Genomic DNA, 20,716 nt, shown 5'->3' with positions numbered 1-20,716 from the left:
AGAGCGTTAAACGCCCATCAGGATGTCCAGCCGCTGCCCTGCGGCCCCCGACCCGCCCATGTCCAAATGCAGGTTCCTCCACCTGCCGCGGAGGCAGGACACAGCTGACCCGGCTTCCGCCTTACCTGTGATGGTGATGATCCCCAGCATCTTGGACGGCGCACTCCGAGCGGGAAGAGCGGCCGCCCTCGGCCTCTTCGGGCGGTTGGCTGGGGCCGCACGGGGTCTTGCCGGCGCCCCTCCCCCTCCCCCGGCAGTCTACCCTGTGATCCGCAAGAACGAAGCGCCAGGCCACCTTCGGAAGATCAGGGAGAGCCAGAGGTGCCCGTGGAGCTGCAGTCGCAAGCGGACTGAGGCTGCATTTCCCTGGCTAATTATGCAAGGACTCACCCACCCATCCGGGCCTGCGGGCTGGGGGCCCGGGGCTGGCCCGCCCTCCCTGCGCTCCGGGACTGGGCTCGGCGCTCTCCAGTCATGTGTTTCGCTGGAAAGGAGAGGAGCCCTCCCTGTAGCTGGCCTCTGTTCGTGGTCAGTAAGGCTCTGCAGAGAGACCCAGGGAGGGTTTCCGAGTTGCTGGGATGAGTAAGACCAGAGTCAGCGGCATTTTATCTAAACCGTTACTTCATTCCTGGCACCGATATACTTGTCTCTTAGCTCTTAATATTACTTAAAGGAAATAACCACACAGATATTAAATCCCACTGCCATTTTAAAAAAAAGACTGTGTTCCGTACCCTTATGTTTGTTTAGAGGCTGATGAGGTGCAAAAACGCTCTTTCCTTTTTAGCACCTATAGCTTTTTATATTTTCACCACCTGCTCCTCACACAGGCACACACACTGCGCTGATCCGGGGTTGGCAACCCTCAGCTGTCCTGTTTCCTGAACTCTCTGGGAAGGGCTGTTACAAGGCGAACATGTGTCTTCAACACTTGGTCCAGGCAACTTTTTCAAAGTCTAGATACATGAGCATTACGTCTGTTCCCCGCCCCGCCCCGCCCCACGCCAAGCCATGGTAGAAGTTAGTTAAACTTTCAAACTATGCCGTATTCCAATTTGGAGACACTATGGCATCTCTAACATACAGGCACACAGCATGAAAATCAGTCAGAGCCGACATTTAAAGTTCAGAAAACTTCAAGCAGCCCTAAATTTGTAAAATCTTTTTTTCAGATTTGTTCTATATAAGGACACAGGATAAGTTGGGGGGTTCTTACGATTTTGACACACTATTTCCATTTAGGCCCTCCTGGGTTTGTTTCTTTTTTCATCCTTTTTCTCTTTATCTCTTCATGCCTTGCCTGTCTGACCCCATTAGCACAGGCTCTCCCCCTAAGTAAACAAAAGAAAGGTTTACTATTGCTTTTTTTCTTCAGGCAGTGAAGATTTTGTTCATCATTGCTCGGGGGCAGGGAGGAAGGTGGGGGGCTTGGAGTGGACCAGAGTGGGCACAGGAAAGAGGAGGGGGGAGGGGAACAGAATTATCAAGAAAGGCTAATAAGGGCTTCGCTGGCGGTGCAGTGGTTAGGAATCCGCCTGCCAATGCAGGGGACACGGGTTCAAGCCCTGGTCCGGGAAGACCCCACATGCCGTGGAGCAACTAAGCCCGTGCGCCACAACTACTGAGCCTGCACTCTAGAGCCCGCGAGCCACACTACTCCCACGTGCCACAACTACTGAAGCCTGTGTGCCTAGAGCCCATGCTCTGCAACGAGAAGCCACCGCAATGAGAAGCCTGTGCACCGCAACGAAGAGTAGTCCCCACTTTCTGCAACTAGAAAAGGCCCGCGTGCAGCAATGAAGACCCAAAGAAAGAGAAAGAAGACCCAAAAGAAAAAGAAAAGAAAAGAAAATGCTAATGAGCACAGACTTGTTGGCTGGCATGGCACGTAGTTGCTCCCTCTGGCCACCAGGGGGCGCTACGCACCCTATCAGGCCTACACCGAGCAAGGTTAAGGCGGCACCGTTTCTGGCAACCAGACCTTGTTACAGAAATCAGTTCAGCCTCCATAGATTGGATTTCCCTCATGTTCTGGCGAACGCCCAGCCTGGCCATACGTCCAAGTGGGAACAGGGAGTGATGCGCCTTGTCCTGAGGCCTGGGAGCTGATTCCCAGAGTGAGCCACTTAGCAGTTTCCTAACCTTTATCTTCCCTAGCTGAAACGTTGCTGGTGTTAATGGTCCCTGTGCAGTCCACAGAGTTAAGGGGTCTGGGCAGCTCCACATTCCTCTCTCTGCCACCCCACCCCCAACCCTCGAGAGTCCTAGCTGTGCAAATCATGGATAAAGCCGACCCTGAAGGCTGCATTTAATGTAGACCACTGTACACTAAATGAGTGGTCTACAGCCTTCCCAAGCGTGTGTATCGGCCTGGGCTACCTCCAGGATCTGACCTCCCAGCTCTGCATCATTTCTCAGCACCAGCAGTTGGGGACCACAGATGGCTATCGTCCGGCACCGCCTGAAATACACATATTCAAGTTCTGGGTGCATCTGTTGATTCTCCCCTTGCTTGGCTGTGCCACCAGCTCCTTTCCTTTCTAAAAAGTCCAAATTCTAACAATAGGACAGGCATCAGCTGTTCGCCTGAGCTGAATGGAAGAAACATCACTAGTTACAAATGCAAGGTCCAGGGCTTCCCTGGTGGCACAGTGGTTAAGAATAGGCCTGCCAAGGCAGGGGACATGGGTTTGAGCCCTGGTCCCGGAAGATCACACGTGCCGCGGAGCAACTAAGCCCGTGCGCCACAACTACTGAGCCTGCGTGCCCAGAGCCTGTGAGCCACAACTACTGAAGCCCGCACACCTAGAGCCCATGCTCCGCAACAAGAGAAGCCACTGCAACGAGAGGACCGCGCACCGCAATGAAGAGTAGCCCCCGCTCGCCGCAACTAGAGAAAGCCCGGGTGCAGCAATGAAGACCCAACGCAGTCAAAGATAAATAAATAAAAAATAAAATTAAAAAACAACAACAACATTTAAAAAGGTAAATGTATCGCTATTCAGCTTTGGTGCATAAACTTTCTGTTTCTTTTCAAGACATTGGTGAAGACAGTGACACAGCCCGTTTGATATTCTTGGAGTGGTGGTTTAAACCAGAAAGCAGAGCAAGGGATCACGTGGCAAGTTGTTGCCTCTCTTAGCAGACAGTCCTCCTTTGACCTCCATCCACCTTGAAGAGTAATCAAGGACAGGGCATGTGGCAGGCTGCCCGATAAGCCGCTGTGTGTCTTGGATTTACAAAGAAAGGTCATCAATCAGGATAAAAGCTGGAGTAAAGATCAGACTTGAGGTCAGTGTACAATGCAGGCAACTTTCTCTGGTTACTACTTTCATTCCCTATTTGCTTGTTTTTGTTACATCAGAATTTTTAGAGGAAGACGTCATCACCCAAAGCAAAAATGTTTACCAATATCATAAATAGGTGGATGAAAAAAGTGTTTTCCCAAAACTTCATGGTTCATTCAACAAATATTTACCAAGTTCTTACTCCATGTTAATTATGCTAAGCCCCTAGGGATACAATTGGATACTGTCCTTGACCTCGGGGAGCTCAGTCTTGGGTGGTAGACACACCAAAGGAAGAAGCACGCACGCTCCAGTTTAACCCACCTCAGGTATCATCTCTGCTAGCCTCTGAAAGGATGGGGGATGTGAGGGGATAGCCCTACCTGAGGCCCAGAGGAAGGCAGTCCCACAGAGGGAACAGCATGCGGAAAGGCACGACGGAACACAACGTTTAGGGAATATAAGTGAGTTCTTTATAGCTACAGGCTCAGAGTCTACTTGGGGAGACCAGGAGAAGGGAGGGACAGAGGTGATAACTGGAAATGAGACAAGAAAGATTACATTGGAGGCCAGATTATGAAGGGCTTTGAATAACACCTTAAGAACTTTGTAACAAATAACCCAATTAAAAAATGGATCAGGAATTCCTCAGCGGTCCAGTGGTTAGGACTCAGCGCTTTCACTGCCGTGGCCCGGGTTCAATCCCTGGTCAGGGAACTAAGATCCCACAAGCTGTGCAGTGTGGCCAAAAAAAGAAAGGATGAAGGATCTGAGCTGACGTTCCTCTAAGGTAGATAACACAAATGACTGATGAGCATGTGAAAAGATGCTCAACATCGTGAGCCATTAGGGAAATGCAAATCAAACCCCACAATGAGATATCAATTCACACTCGCTAGGATGGCTGTAATCAGAAAGGCAGACAATATAACAAAGAAAGGAGAAACTGGACCCTCATACATTGGTAGTGGGAAGGTAAAAGGTGCAGCTGCTTTGGAAAACAGTCTGGCAATTCCTCAAAATGTTAAACATAGATTTACCGTGTGACCCAGCAATTCTACTCCTAGATATATACCCAAGAAAAGTGAAAACCTACGTCCACACAAAAACTTGTACAAGAATATTGGTAGCAGCATTATTTATAGCAGGCATAAAAGTAGAAGTAACCCAAAAGTCCATCAACTGATGCATGGAAGAATAAAATCTGGTTTATCTTTCCAATGGAACATTATTCAGCAACAAAAAGAAATGGACTATTTATACATGTTATAACATGGAGAACCACTGAAAAAATATTGCTAAGTGAAAGAAGCTAGTCACAAAAGAGCACACAGTCTCATATTATTTAATTCCATTAGAAACAGGCAAATCTATAAAGACATAAAGTGGAGTAGCGGTTACTCAGAACCAAAGAGTTGGAAAGACTGCTAACAGGTAAGGGGGTTCTTTACGAGGAAATGAAAATGTGCTAAAATTGATTGTGGTGATGGTGGTACAATTCTGTGAATATACTAAAAACCACTGACATGTATACTTTTTTTTTTTTTTTTTGGCCGCATTGGGTCTTCATTGCTGCATGCAGGCTTTTTCTAGTTGCGGCGAGCAGGGGTTACTCTTCGATGCGGTGCGCAGGCTTCTCATTGTGGTGGCTTCTTTTGTCGTGAAACACGGGCTCCAGGTGCGCAGGCGTCAGTAGTTGTGACACGTGGGCTCAATAGTTGTGGCTTGCAGGCTCATTAGTTGTGGTGCACGGGCTTAGTTGCTCCGCGGCATGTGGGATCTTCCCGGACCAGGGCTTGAACCCGTGTCCCCTGCACTGGCAGGCGGATTCTTAACCACTGTGCCAGCAGGGAAGTCCCAGACATTATACTTTAAATGGATCAATTGCATGGTATGTGACTATTTCATTAAAGCTGTTTTTTTAAGAAAAAAAAAAAAGAATTTTGTATGAGTTCTGGAGGCTGCAGGGAATCATTGGAGGTTTTAGAGTAGAGTTGGTGGCACAAAATTTGAACTGTGATTTAGAAAAAGTAAGCAGGCAGTAATGACAAGGAGGAAGATGCTCTAGAAATAAAATTGATGGAAACCGTGGTGACCAAGGAGGGGAAGGAATCAAAAGTTACACCACCCACTGTTGGATGCAGGAAGGCAGCAGCAGCCACGTGCATCTCTGAGATCATCAGAATGGTAGGAGGCAGGTGAAGTCAAAGGTCTGGAACCCTGAGGAAGAGGAATCTGAAGAAGGGCTCTGAGAATGAACAGAGATTAGTGGCCATCAAGGAGAAAATGGCATCAGAAGCCCAGAGTGGAGAGGATTAGGAGATGGAAATAGTGGAAACAGTCGGACACAACTCACAAAGTGGTGACTCAGGATGAGAGCTGAGGAAGCCTCGCAGTCAGGAGAGGCTGGACTAGTGGACAAAACGCTGCAATAAAGACAAGGACCAAGACACCAGGATTAGCACTGACACTATGTTCATTAACTTCTTCCAAGGAGGCGTGAGTATTTAACCCAAAAATGAGCAACATCGGGAACTGTTGACTTGGACTCACACCAAATCCAGCCCCCGCCCATCACCCCATCCTTCCGTTTTCTTTTCACCCCAGTTTTACACTCGGAGGAAGATAAACTCAAACCCAGTGAGGTCACTTTTCCTCTGGCTGCAAAGGGCAGGTGAGCTCTAAAGGAGCATCTATGCACTGTTACCCCTTTAAAATGCTTCAGAGATAATCTCAGGTTGAGTTAGAAGCTGCTGCAAACCAATAACCATGAAGAAGATGAATGCATTGGGCAGGTTCTCCTGGGCTCAGTGTATTTTCAAGTCTCTGCTGCTCTGCTATGAACACAGACAAATACCAGCTAATTGGATTTTATGGTCCAGTTGAGTTGGACATGTTTGTGTAGACATGGTTATTTTGATTCAAAATCCTCAAGACAAATAATCTGAAGACTAGCTCCTCAAAGGGACTATTGTAATACAATAGAAAAGCTAAGGGGGATTTAAAAGTCACTTAAGATAATTTATCCAAAAAAAAAGAAAAAAGAAGAAAAAAAACGAGTCAAGGGGAAAATTATTAAAAAACTCAATCCAAGTAATAAAAGTGACGCAGAATAAGTTTATTTCTCCTCTTACTGAGTTCACATGTTTTTATATTTTTTGCTTTGGCAATTCTGCTTTTATTAGCTATACCAAATGAAAGTATAGATTTATGTATGAAAATTTAACTGCTTGGGACATATAATGTTTAAAGAACCTAAGTGTCCCAATACTAGGAAAATAGTACATTTAACTCTTCAGTGGACTATCTGGCAAAACAACATGTTTGAAGCAGTTAATGACAAGGAGAAATGCTTACATGGATATAGAAAGACACACACCTCTTTGTTCGGTATATAAACTATATATTCAATAGAATCTTTGCTTTCTAAAATGCATATATATCTGCACATAAGTGAGGGTGAGGAAGAAAAGAGCCCAGAAAGAAGACTAACAAAAGCCAACCACAGTGGAATTATGGGTAATTTCTGCCCTGATAGTCTCCAACACTTTACACATCTTCTACAACAACCTCTGTTACTTTCACGGTTAGAATGCAGGCACCTTTGACATCCAGCTTGGGGTTGCACGGGGTGGTCCAGCACTGCTGGACTTTGAACCTTAGAGCAATACCTCTGATTTTCCATTAAAAATGCAAGGCAGTCTAAACCATGATCAACTCCCGATCATGGAATATATAAATTAGCAAGCAGGTTAAAGTCAAAGTGTGATCTTTTAAAAATTAGGAAATAAGCAAAAAGATGTTTCACTACCAAATTTGGTCAAGTATCTGCATAGATTTCAAATTCTTTCCTGAGTGCTTTGTGTTCAACTCTTCTATTCCTCTTAGGACTCTGAACTCTCATCTTTGGTTTAGTCTAAAGAAGATTCCAAAGTGTTGAGAAACTAATTGTAGTTCTCATTCTTCTAATAGCAATGTGGCCGGGGTAAAATATTCTTTTAAATCTCTGGGCTCTGGGCTTCAACGGACGGGGGAATAAATACACCACCCATGCTAATGTTATTCTGAGGTGCAAATAAAGGTTAGCCTCGGCACTACTGAGTGTATTCTAAAAGCATAATAAATGTTAGATATTGTGCTTACTTTAAACTACACATTCCCCCATGGGGTAAAAATTAGTTCATGGTTCATCTTACTCTTTATATATGAAGCACAGATTTTATATATATATATACATATATATGTATATATATGTATATATATATATATGTATATATGTATGTGTATGTGCGTGTATATGTATATATTACATACATACATATTTAGATAGATATAGATATTACATAACCTGATATACAGTATATCTCTTCTATTAAAATATTAGGTGGGGGGCGGGGACCGTTAGGGAAAAAAATGTCTGAAAAGACTCAGTGGGGCAGGGCAGCGGTAACGAAAAGAAGGTTGAGAAATACAGCTTTAAATATAGTTAAGTCTCATTTTAAAAAGTCCTTTGGGGCTTCCCTGGTGGCGCAGTGATTGAGAGTCCGCCTGCCGATGCAGGGTACACGGGTTCGTGCCCCGGTCCGGGAAGATCCCACATGCCGCGGAGCGGCTGGGCCCGTGAGCCATGGCCGCTGAGCCTGCGCGTCCGGAGCCTGTGCTCCGCAACGGGAGAGGCCACAACAGTGAGAGGCCCGTGTACCACAAAAAAAAATTAAAAAAAAAAAATTTATTAAAAAGTCCTTTGAAAAATACTTCTGTAAAAAGCAAGAATACCCTTTATCATCAATTTCTCAGAAATGCATCCTAATAAGAGAAGCATCATCTTGCACTAAAAGTAATTAACCTGAGGCTCCCTCTCGATTTTTCAGAAGAGAATGAGACAATCTTTGATTTGCCTGAAGTCTTTCTCAAAAGGAGCGGGAGCGAGGGGCCAGCTGAAGGTTCACACTGGGAAGAAATAATGATAATTACCTACCCAAGACCCACTGACATTCCACAGTTGTCCATCTGAATTGTGATGTGAGCCTGTCAGCAAGCCACATGCAAGGCTTTAAATTTTCTTTCTTTTTTTGGGCGCCCAGCATGACTTGCAGGATGTTAGTTGCCGCCCGGGCAGTGAAAGCGCCAAGTCCTAACCACTGGACTGCCAGGGAATCCCCAACTTTAAATTTTCCGGTAGTCACATTAAAAAGAATAAAAATAAACACTTGAGGTTAATTTTAATATATTTTATCAAACCCAGTATGTCCGGTTACGTCAATAGGTACTCAATAAGAAAAATTATTAGGGAAATATTTTACATTCCTTTTTTGTACTATTTCACATGTAGAACACATCTCAAATAGGATCAGCCACATTCCAAGGGTTCAACAGCCACATATGGCCAGAGCACAACTTCTAAAACTCCAAAAATAACTGAACATCCCTCCTTTATGCTAACTCATTTCCCAATGACAATTCATGTGGGATCTTAGTTCCCCGACCAGGGGTGCAACCTGCACCCCCTGCTCTGGAAGCGCGGAGTCTTAACTACTGGACCGCCAGGGAAGTCCCCTGTAATGACAATTCTAGCCCTGCTTCCATCTCCTTGCCTCCTGGACAGAAACAACCAAGCTATCCAATCACAGAACTGCCCTTACTTCAGCATCCAATCTAGAGATGACTCCTTTGTTTTCTCAGAATCATCCAGCATAAGCCCAAACTCTATAATAAAAGTCCTCCCACCTCCCACATTACTCCATTACTGAGCCACCCATGCCTAGAATCCTCCCTCAGTGCAGCAGAGGCTGCACTGGTTTGACTACACATGAGTTCCTGCTGGTCTCTAAGCGGCAAGGAATTAAATTGCCATTGATAGATTTAATTGGTACATCTGTCTCTTTCATTATCTCTTAATTTGAGTGAATATATTCAAATCTATTATTTTCCCAGCAACTTTTACTGTAATCATACACAATGATAAAGTGCTTAAAATGACTTTTTTTTTTTTTACTTAAAAGGTCAGCTAGTATATTTAGACTGGCTTCAAAAATAATTGCAAAGCAAAAATTTACACTTGAAGGAGTAATACATTTATTTAACCTGTAGTCACATGAATTAAAATTTACTTGTAAAGACAACTTTTCTACAAATCTAGAGTGTGATCTTTAAAAGTATATCTTTTTTTAAAGTCAAGGTAGAATTCACTGCCTAGACAAAGAGTAAATTCTGGATGACAGAATTTACTTCTAATCCCTCCAGAAAACATAGTCCTGCTCACCAAAATTTACTGCATAAACTCCAAGGTCATGGGAATTCCCTGGCGGTCCAGTGGTTAGGACTCCCAGCTTTCACTGCTGAGGGCCCAGGTTCAATCTCCCTGGTCGGGGAACTAAGATCCCGCAAGCCACTCAGCACAGTCCAAAAAAAAAAGGAATGAATGTTTAGAACAAAAAAATCAGTTCTTAGAAATTAAAAATATAGTGACAAGATGAAATCTATTCTCGAGGACGTTCTCCAAGAGTAAAGAGATACAAACTAGAGGAAAAAAGAAGTTTTACTTAGAATCATTCTAGAAGTTCTAAAATCTGAACAATAGTAATCTCGGAAAGAGAGCAAAGAAAAAGAGGGAAATGGAAGACATAACTTCCTACAAATGAAGTGCATGAGTTTCTAGACGGAAAGAGGTCACACGAACCCAGCATGTTGAATAAGTGGATTCACATGAAGATCCATCATTGTTAGATCTTCCGAACACGGAGGACAAAAAGGACTCCGTGAGATAATGGGCTACCCAAGGGATTAAGATCAGAATAGCATCAGATGCCAACAGTAATACATTTATCAAGATGACACTGATAGAATCCTACTGTGTTAGAACACTGATCAGAAATTAACACAACTGGGGGGAACGGTCGGGGCCAAGACTTGACAAGCGCGAGGAAGACATCACCTTTCCGTACACTGAGCTTTACTAAGTGAGGCCACAGAGCTTGAGAGGAATCCCGGGGGCTCTCTGCAAGAGGCTGCTTAGGGGCGAACCGTGGCTCTGCTAAGGGGACCTTTTCGACCTTCCACTTTATTTACAACTAACAATGACTTGAAAAGTGGGATTTCTCTTATTCTTATCTCTAGCTACTGTTATCACGTAAAGGCTGTCTGCTTATGATCATGCTGGGTGAAGTACCGAAAGGGTGACTAAGGATTCCAGCGTTAGAAATACCAACGTGTATGGGTATTTTCTTCTCCTGTCTTCATTCTATGTGGCAGTAGCTCCTTTAGCAACATCCTTGATAGGGGAACTCCTTTATATACTTCTGAAACAATTTACTTCTCGCCTCCAATCAATTCCTCCAGTACGTAATCCTTCGTTTAACGCAGACTAAGCTGTTCTCGTGTTTTAAAGAGTCTGAGAAATAAACTCTTCTTTAAAAGTGGGAATATTGAAATTAATACCCCGTCATGCTTGGCAAGCTTCCATCAAGCACATCCGTATCTGAAATATATATATCAGCCCTGGCATTTTTCTTTGAATGTGAGACAGCTTGTCTTCTCTGGGGAGGTTCTGCCTAGAAGAGAAAAGATTAAAGGAAAGACACGATAAATGTTTTCAAATACTCAGAGGGCCGCGATGTGGAAAAGGGAGGTGAGTTTGTTCTATGTAGCCCCAGAAGGCAGCACCAGAAGCAGGGAGCAGCTGGAGGAGGCATATTCTCACTCCAGTGGAATAACTGGTTTCCTTTTATGGAGAAACTCCCCAAACCTTCCCGTGTTTAAGCAGAAGAGCCTTCTGAGTGGGGGCAGGAGCCTGGCGTAGACAGCCTCAGACTGCCTTCCCACGGAGGCTTCCTGGTCCCAAACCTGGCTTTCCAGCTGACAATCATAAAGGCAGGTGTCCCGGGCTGAACTGCATCCTCTCCAAATTTGTATGTTGAAGCATTAAGCCCCAGCACATAAGAACGTAGCTGTATTTGGAGAGAAAGTTTCTAAAGAGGTGACTAAGTTAAAATGAGACTGTAAGGGTGGACCCGAATCCACTCTGCCTGGTGCCTTACAGAAGGGGATTAGGACACGTAGAGACACCAGGGATGGGCACACACAGAGGAAAGACCAAATTCTGGATGACAGAATTTACTTCTAATCCCTCCAGAAAACATAGTCCTGCTCACCAACATTTACTGCATAAACTCCAAGGTCATGGGAATTCCCTGGCGGTCCAGTGGTGAGGACACAGTGAGGACACAGAGAGAAGCCGGCATCCACAAGCCAAGAAGAGGCCTCAGAGAAACTAAACCTGAGGGCACCTTGATCTTGGTGAGAAAATAAATTTCCGATATTCAAGCCACCCATTCTGTGATATATTATTATGGCAGCCCGACCAAACTAATACAGCAGGATAACTGCCTGGTACTTGGTGTCAGTCTAAATACTGCATGTCCGGTTTAAGACACATTAAAGCAACCAGTTCATTCAATTAATTCAATCCAGCATATATCAATTTTCACCAAAATAACTAATGCATGCATTGTTAACTGGGGGGCAGGGGGGTCTACTTGATATCACATTGTACCGACACATTAATTACGAAAACAGTTTGTAAAAATTCAAAGTATGGCGCTCAAGAATAAGACTCAATCGATAGGCTAAAAAGTTATAGAACTTAAGCTCAGAGAATACACCTTCCAGAGATATATACAAATATAGATCAGAGGATTTATGTTATCAAAGCATCCTTCCATATAGTATAGGGACATTGTGCTTTAGCATATACATTGCCAGGACCATTTGGGGGTTGCTGTATTAGGTGAAACTGGAGCTGTTTTAAGAACGTCCTTCAGACCTAAATGTCAAAAACCTGAATTTTTTTTTGGCTGTGCTGTGCAGCACGCGGAATCTTATTTCCCCCAACAGGGATTGAACCCGTATGTCCTGCAGTGGAAGCATGGAGTCTTAACCATTGCACCGCCTGGGAAGTCCCCTAAAGGACTTTTTTAAAATAAATAAAATGCTAAATTTAATGTTTCCTTTCTTGGCTTAGTTACCATTAGAAAACCATTAACTGCCTCGATCCCTCCAAGGGAAAGGGTCTGAATCTTGGTATGTTACTCGGACAAGCTATAGGCCATCTTACCTACGCTCCTCAAGTGGGCCAGAGCATCCATCCTATTCATGGGTGCCCTGGAGTAGCCTCAAAATTACAGCCATTTATAGGTAAGTCTTTGCAGTAATTTAAGATTGACTGACAGTCTTTATGGCACTTATCAACATCTTGCACTCATTCTGGGCCAGAACCAACCCCTATTACACGATTCTGATCTCCTCCCCTGTAGGCAGAGAAAAACGTTACTTTGTGGCCACATTTATGAAGCTCCTTATCTTTCTTGCATACCTAAATAATTACATATGGAGACATTCTTGAATGTTTTCCCCTCCTGAACTTTTTTTTTTGTTTTAATTTACTTATTTTTGACTGCGTTGGGTCTTCGTTGCTGTGCGCGAGCTTTCTCTAGTTGTGGCGAGCGGGGGCTACTCTTCGTTGCGGCGTGGAGGCTTCTCATCGCGGTGGCTTCTCTTATTGCGGAGCACGGGCTCTAGGTGCGTGAGCTTCAGTAGTTGTGGCACGTGGGCTTCAGTAGTCGTGACTCGCGGGCTCTAGAGCACAGGCTCAGTAGTTGTGGCGCACGGGCTTAGTTGCTCTGCAGCATATGGGATCTTCCTGGACCAGGGCTTGAACCCATGTCCCCTGCATTGGCAGGCAGACTCTTAACCACTGAGCCAGCAGGGAAGCCCCCCTTTTGAATTTTTTGTTCATTAAAGTAAAAACTTCAAATCTAGAAGATGGCTTTTAAGATCAAACTAAAACGAAAAAACGTAAAAGTGTTTTTATAAAAAGCCATAATGAAATTGACAAGTAGATTCCCACCTGCCTAAAGTCACTTGCATATCTTCAACAGTTAATCCATCATTGTTTTTTTTAATGCCTATATTACCAGTACTGCTAATGTGACTCAGTCACAGAATTTCAGAGACAGACAAGGATGTTCATTTTACAGATGAAAACTGCTGCTCAATGAGATAAAGGGGTGTATTCAAGGTCAGACAGAAAACCACTGAGAAAAGCAGTCTCGCCAGTGTTTTACTCTCCTGGAATGAACTGATTATAAAAGGGAGGGAGGATGGATAGAAGTCTTACTCCTTCTTCCTTCACCCACCCCACCCCAAATTTTCAAGTTAGAACAAAAATAAAGGTTCATTGCACTGTCAGACTTAAATAGACTTCAGAGGGAAAAAAAGCTCTATATAGCTTGGATGTTAGTTACTGAAAAATAAATCTGTGTTTCTTTAAAGATGAAAGCAGTAGAGTATTTGTACCAGAAATTTGTCAATGACATAACTAATTTCAGAGAAGCACGCTAAAAATATTGCTGTGGAGCAGAGGATTGAATTAAAACCAGTTCCCAGAAAGTGCAGACTGTAGGACTTTTGCCTAAGTTCAAGGCCTATTTTGTGAGTGTTTCAAAACATTACAAAACAGGATACAGCTTGAGAAAATGTCATGTATTAATATTGTATTTGAAGTACCGAAGTGTTGGAAGGGAGACCCCTCTCTGTCTATCCAGCCCTCATATTTGATAGCATCACTGGGCGTTCTTATTTACTTGCAGGCAGGTCAGGGTCTGATTTCATGTTTCCAGGCAACAACACCTGGATAACCAATGGTGGGCACCTGTGAGAGCCCAGCACCGGAAAGTACCAGCTTTGTCAGTGCTGATGCAGCAAAGGAAAGGGAGCCTCGGATACGTCTAGAAAGCTCTGGTATTTACGTAGGGAATGAACTGATATAAAGGGAAAAGCAAACAGATCCTCCTCTCCCATATGAGTGAAAATGTAATATTGTTAACTCTAATTTAAAACTGTGTCTTCACTTATTCAAATTTTTTTTGAGCACTTACTATGTGTCAGACACTGTTCTAGGCTCAGGGGATTCAACACTGAAGCATACAGATCCCACCCCGACCCCCCCATCCCAAGAAATCTCTGCTCTCATGGTTCTTATATTTTAGCAGAGGTGGGAGGTAAGAGACAGGCAGACTGAACGCCAGATGTTGACAACTGATGTAGAGAAAAATAAAGGAGGCACGGAGGGTAGTATTTGCGCAACACACATGTCTTCATGAGAATACTAACAAGGTACCAATTATGTCACAAACTGAAGGAGGAAAGGGATTGACTCATAAAAACATTTCTTCCCAGTTGGGAAAACTGTATCACAGAGAAACAAGTATTTTGGAGGATCATCTTTTAACAGCAACCTAGAGCAGCACTTGGGGTACTCATTCTTCACATAAATTTATTAAATGATCAAAAAGCAAAGAAGAACAACGTTTAACTCCCAAATGGATTTTCTGTAAGGTGACAAGATCCACGGGGAGGGCTGTGATCATATCCCAAAGGCACTGTACACCAGAAGCTGCCAGGTTCAAGCAGCAAATTCAATAAAAGCCAAGACAATGACATTCAGCACCGTCAGAAACATGAAATTAATTCCCCACAGTGCTGCAGACTCAGCTTCTAGATAACTGAGCAACGGATCCTCCATTTTGGTTACTGTATCTGCAGGGAAAATATCAGGATGTAGAAAAGTAGAACCTTGAGAAGGATAAGGAACACACTCTCTTAAAGACTTCTGCTTTAAGTGACAAGATTTTTTTGGCGCGGGGGGGTATTTTTTCTTGGAGGTGAGAGGATGTTTTCCAGGCTCGCCTCCCAGGTCAGAGAAATCACGTGCAGTGATTCACGTGCATAGTTCCTTAAGCAGCCTCCGCGCCATTCTGCTCAGCATAGCAAAGCCTGTTCCCCCGGTTTGCCGGCTGATACTCGCGGCCGACCCCAGAGTAGCAAATGCAAAGGGCAGAGTTCTCAGCTGCCGCTTCATCGCTGCTGGTGTAAATGCCCTCACTCGGGGTATGCAAATAGTATAAGGCATATGTGTGCACTAATTCAAAAACCAAGGAGAGGACCACCACCGTGTGTTTATTCTTTCATACAAGCAAATGTGACCTGTGACGGATGGAGAAAACATAACATTCACAGGCTTTACAATGTTTGCTGTAGCTACTCTGCAGAAAGAAAAATCTCAAAGAACCCCCAAAATAACTGTCTTGTAAATGGTACATTCAAATGTACTAAGATCACAGTCACGTGATTAACTCGTATATGGCAATGAGTTCAGTAGGCACTTTAACAAATATGTTATTATCAAAATAAAGAGGTCTTGGGACTTCCCTGGTGGCGCAGTGGTTAAGAATCCACCTGTCAATGCAAGGGACAGGGGTTCAAGCCCTGGTCTGGGAAGATCCCACATGCCGCAAGCAACTAAGCCTGTGCCCCACAACTCCTGAGCCTGTGCTCTAGAGCCTGCAAGCCACAACTACTGAGCCCACGTGCCACAACTACTGAAGCCCGTGCTCCTAGAGCCCATGCTCCACAACAAGAGGAGTCACCTCAATGAGAAGCCCACGCAACACAATGAAGAGTAGCCCCAGCTCGCCCCAACTCGAGAAAGCCCATGTGCAGCAACGAAGACCCAACGCAGCCAAAAATAAATTAATTAATTTTTAAAAAAAAGAGGTCTTAAGATTTTTGATTTTGTAATCCTTAATTTCCCCATCTGTTTGGAAAGAAAATAATCTGCCCAACAGATACTAAGACTGAATCAAAAAAAGAAAAATCTAAAAGTTTTAATTTGCAAAAATTTGAAATCTAAAGTTGGACCCGGACTGAGATATAATGTTTTAAAAATCATTCTTGCTCAGGCACCCATAGAAACTCATAGAAAACCATATAAACGATAGACTATAGAACAAATGACAAGCTGGGTTGGGAGGGATCTTCTTTTTCTTTAATCTTTCCAGCAGAAGAGATTAAAATCAGCAGAAGCAGATTTTCCACAAACCGAACGGCACGAAGTGCGGCCCCTGTGAGTGCTAGGCGTGGCATGGCTGGATAGAACCTTCTGGTTCTGAAAAGGCTGTATAGTGATAAATGCTAAATCGCCTAAAAAGAGCTCAGAAAAAAGGGACTAACTCCAAAAAAAGGGACTAACTCCAAGGCTAAAGTAATTTGTTGTGAATTCTTTTTTTTTTTCATTTTAATAAATATTTGTTTTCATGCCTGACTGTATACTCTGTAAAAGATGGCCCCTGAAATTATATAATCTTCAAGCTCCCTCCAAAACACACACACACACACACACACACACACGTGTGTGTATATCTATATCATCTATATCTATATATATATGTGTGTGTATATATATCTATACATATATATAGATATATATGTGTGTGTGTGTGTATCTGAACCCTACTGCATAGTTTTGAAAATATTTAGTAAGCAGATCCCTTTTTCTATCATTTAAAGAAAGTTTACAAGGAAACAGGATTTCATTTTCATTATAGGAAGAGGACTGGTTCTGAATTACCAGGATTTCTGGTTTCAGAAAGAGAGTAAGTCAAGGTAGAAGCACATTTTGAATATTCTACATTTGTCTAAATATTGTCTGTCACTTTATTTATTTTTTTCTTTCGCGGTACACGGGCCTCTCACCGTTGTGGCCTCTTCCGTTGCACAGCACAGGCTCCAGACGCGCAGGCTCAGCGGCCATGGCTCACGGGCCCAGCCGCTCCACGACATGTGGCATCTTCCCTGACCGGGGCACGAACCCGTGTCCACTGCATCGGCAGGCGGACTCCCAACCACTGCGCCATCAGGGAAGCCCTGTCTGTCACTTTAAATTAAAACCCCTTGAGCAGGAATGCCCCTCATTTGTAGTTTTCTCCCATCCAACGATCCGCCTATGGCAGGACCAAATTCCACTGCCGGCCAATCCTCCTAGGGACCAGGGTGGCTCAGGTCTTTCCTTACTGAAGTGGGCAAGAGTAGAAACCAAGGCCCACCAAATCCTACAAATAAGCATCACATACCAAATTATGCCTTCATTTACATTACAGTAAGCTGCCATGTAGGACACGGATTCCTGGAAATACATAAAATCTAACCACAGGTTATCACCTATGTCAAAATAAAAGCATGAAAAAATACTGTTTAATAATTTAACATAGAGAATTTTCTGCATTTGCATTGCAGACAAAATAGGAAAAGAAAAAATAATAAAAACAAGAAACACCCTAACAAGCCAAAGCAATAACAGTTCTGCTCAAAACAGTAAAAGCTCATCCCAAAGGCAGAGCCTCCGGAAATGCCTCTGGCGGGGATGGGGTGGCCTCTGCAGCCCTGGGCCACACGGGGGTCCTTTCTAGGCCCGCAGGCCTTTTCAGGATCTTGTGAAGGACAAGGTATATTAATCACCACTCTTCCTGCAAGAGGCATCAGTATTTGCTCAGACCCCCAAGGCCATGGTAGGCTCAGGGAGACAATGGAATAATCACAGGGTGGGAACAGAATCACTTTCCGTAAAAATCAGTGTTTAAACACATGGCTGAAAAGTGAAAGAAATTACATCTGGACTAAAGGAAGATAGCCAGCGGATCTCCAGTAAACAGGCCACAGATTAGACAGGATTTTCACGCTACCTAGGATTGTATGGAAACAAGGGCATCACTGAAGCCCCTCCCTTCTCTTATCAACACTCCACACCAGATCAGATGAAAAGGCCTGGCCCGACACTCCCTTGGGGGTATATTTCAGTGATCCCACATCGCCAAAATACTTCCTGAAGCCACTCGCCTTTCAGAAGAGCCCTCCAACCCAGCGCACTTTCCCTTCTGGGTTTTCATTCTACCCCTTGCTCAGAAGATGCCATCCCAGTGGGCAAGCCTGTGGATGTGGCCCGCACAGCGGGTGAGAGCTCGTGCTTGGAAATCTGCTGATCTGGGTTTGAATCGAGATAGGACCTGTCTCACCGGGTTACTGCCATACTGCACAAAAGGCACAGTTCCAGGACCCATAATAAAAGCTTGTGAAGTTTTGGCTGTTCTTATTCTCCTCCCTTCCGGCTGGCAGCCCCTGTCCCAACAAATCTAAACCTAACCTCCCCTCAGTCCCCAGACCTTATCCCACACCCTGACCTCAAACGAGGACTCCTCCAGAACTCTGAGCAGCTCTCATCTCTTGCAAAATTCATTAGGTAATCAACACGTTGCCTTGTCTTAACCTTTTTTTTTTTTTTTTTTTTGGCCATGCGGCATGTGGGATCAAACCGACTGGGGATCAAACCCGTGCCCCCTGCATTGGAAGCCTCGAGTCTTAACCACTGGACCACCAGGGAAGTCCCCCTTAGTTTCATCTTAGGGAGCCTTCCATAGACTAGCTTGTCTCCCCTGGTAGATCGTTTCTTAGCTTTCTTCACCCTCCCCAAAGCACAGGGCACGGTGGCTTGCCCATCCATGGAAGGGTCCAAATCGGCTGTGGCTTGATTTGATTCAAAAGTTATCATGGGAAGGACAGAGCGTGGGACTCTGGAATTTGAGTTGGGGCCGTTCCAATTACTTTGGTAGAAATTATTTGAAACTCTCGCACTAGGTCATGCAGATCCTCTTTCTGTGAGGCTGTATGTATTTCTAGCTTTATATGGTGCCTGTGGTGCTATAGAAAGATCAGGATTCCCACCAACTTCAAAAGCAGCCCCCTGCTTGCAGCAGCTCCACAGGGGCATTGAACACGAGGAGAAACAGGTTCCACATGTTAGAAGAATCTCATCTCACCGAGGCAATGGCCAGCCTCCTTTCACAAGACTTTCCCTTCATCTGTCTTATTCACATTACATGTAAGCGTGAGTTCACTTATGGAAAATGATCATTCTGTGCCTCTTCAACAGCAGTGGCTAAATGATTCCTTTATGACTAAATGGAACAACGAGACAAGAAACAGGAACAGAGGAAGGTTCTTCTCCAACACGTGGCCTTCGCAAGAGACCTACTTGTCAAGGTGCTTGATTCTGACCCCCAGGTGTGGTCCCCAGCCCCTCCACGGGCTGAAACCAAACCAGTGATAGCATGGTCACAGATTTGCTTTCCAATAAACACCTCTTGAGGACCTCTGGGCTCAAGAGCTATAACACATGCGCGTATCATAGTTTGGGCAAAGAGGTATGCACCTTGAAATGTACACTACCAGAAAAATCTTCGCAAAGCCAGTAGGCTACTCTAGAGTGAGAGATACTGACTCTGAAAGCAACCAAGACTTAAGCATTTCCAACAAGAATTCACGTTCGACGTCAGACAAGTAGTTGGAATAAGGCAACAATAACAACAACAAAAAGATCATGAAGTTTCAGGCAAGGATGCCTAAGAAAGAGGAAAAACAACTTCACTTCCATACCCAAGCGTTACTATAAGCTCCCACGGGGCTATGCAAACGGCCAGATAAATACTTCTTTTTGCAATCAATCGATTGCTTTTGTTGTCAACATCACCCACCCCCGGGTAGGATGACAGCGCCCGTTCTATCCAGGCCTGTTTTTATTGTTCTGCAGGGATCCGTTGCAGGTGTTGTTTGTCCTCCAGCCCCTGGTTCTGCCCAGTCCCCCGCAAGGCGACTTACCATCTGTGACAGTTTCCTCCTCCTGGCCATTCAGGGCTCCCTCCTGGAGGCCTTGCTCGGCTAAGCCGTTCACAGTGGACAGCTGACCATTCTTCTGTAGTAGCTACGGGGAAGACAGAACCATGTAAACTTAATTTCAATCCTCACAACCAAGTTAGAAACGATACTGTAAGTTCGAGAATATAAATCATTTAGAGGAGAAATACAGAGAACTGGAGGGCTAGTAACAGTGAAGAGTTGTCTTTTTTTTTTTTGTCTGAATGATCCAGCTATCTTACAAAAGATACAAGGAGCTATGAACAAGCAGATAGGACTCTGTATCTGGATAAAGGTACACACCATTCATGCATTCGTTCACTCTTCTGAGAAACCAGACATAGGCCTGACACACAACACCCATCGTTCCAGGTCTGTTTGAGATTTCACAACGACTAAGTCAGGTGTGGTCCCAGACACTTTGAGCTTACAAACTACTGTGGAAGGCAGACAGCCCTCTGAAAAATATTTTTTCCTTTAAAATAATGTTTCCTTGTGATTAGACACAAGATATGCATATTTGGCTGGAATATATCTCTAAGCGACAATGTGTCCTTCTCGGGGAAGAGGGCAGACATTTAAATAAATAATTACTGAATTGCAGCTATGGAAACTGTCACGAAGAAGGAATACATACAGCAAATGACAACAAACAGAGGGCCATGACCTAGGCCAGGGTGTCGTGAAGGCTTCTCGGAGGAAGTAAAGGTAAAGCTAAGATCTAAGATGCCAGCAAGGGGTATGTGAGCAAAAGGTAAAGGGGAGGCAAGTGAGAAGGCCCCGTGGTTCAAAGGCCAGTGGATCCAGAGCCCAGTGAACAAAGAAGAGACGCCTAACATGTGTGTTCA

General features: G+C 44.3%; 1 protein-coding gene across 2 annotated transcripts in view; it reads right to left on the bottom strand.

Moving 5' to 3' along the window:
- Positions 1-20,716, bottom strand: part of AKAP12 (A-kinase anchoring protein 12) — a 99,365-nt gene that overhangs the window by 25,012 nt on the left and 53,637 nt on the right. The window contains exon 2 of one of the 2 annotated variants that reach the window (XM_024747991.1): positions 19,833-19,935. In XM_024747991.1, the coding sequence (XP_024603759.1) occupies positions 19,833-19,935 (103 nt within the window). Of the gene's footprint in view, positions 1-125; positions 323-19,832; positions 19,936-20,716 lie in introns of those variants that run through there. The other variant, XM_024747992.1, reaches the window with a different exon arrangement.

Source organism: Neophocaena asiaeorientalis, unplaced genomic scaffold, assembly GCF_003031525.2.
Source record: "Neophocaena asiaeorientalis asiaeorientalis breed wild unplaced genomic scaffold, Neophocaena_asiaeorientalis_V1.1 scaffold123, whole genome shotgun sequence".
In the NCBI taxonomy this organism is placed as follows: domain Eukaryota; kingdom Metazoa; phylum Chordata; class Mammalia; order Artiodactyla; family Phocoenidae; genus Neophocaena; species Neophocaena asiaeorientalis.
This window is presented reverse-complemented; position numbering and strand designations above follow the sequence as displayed.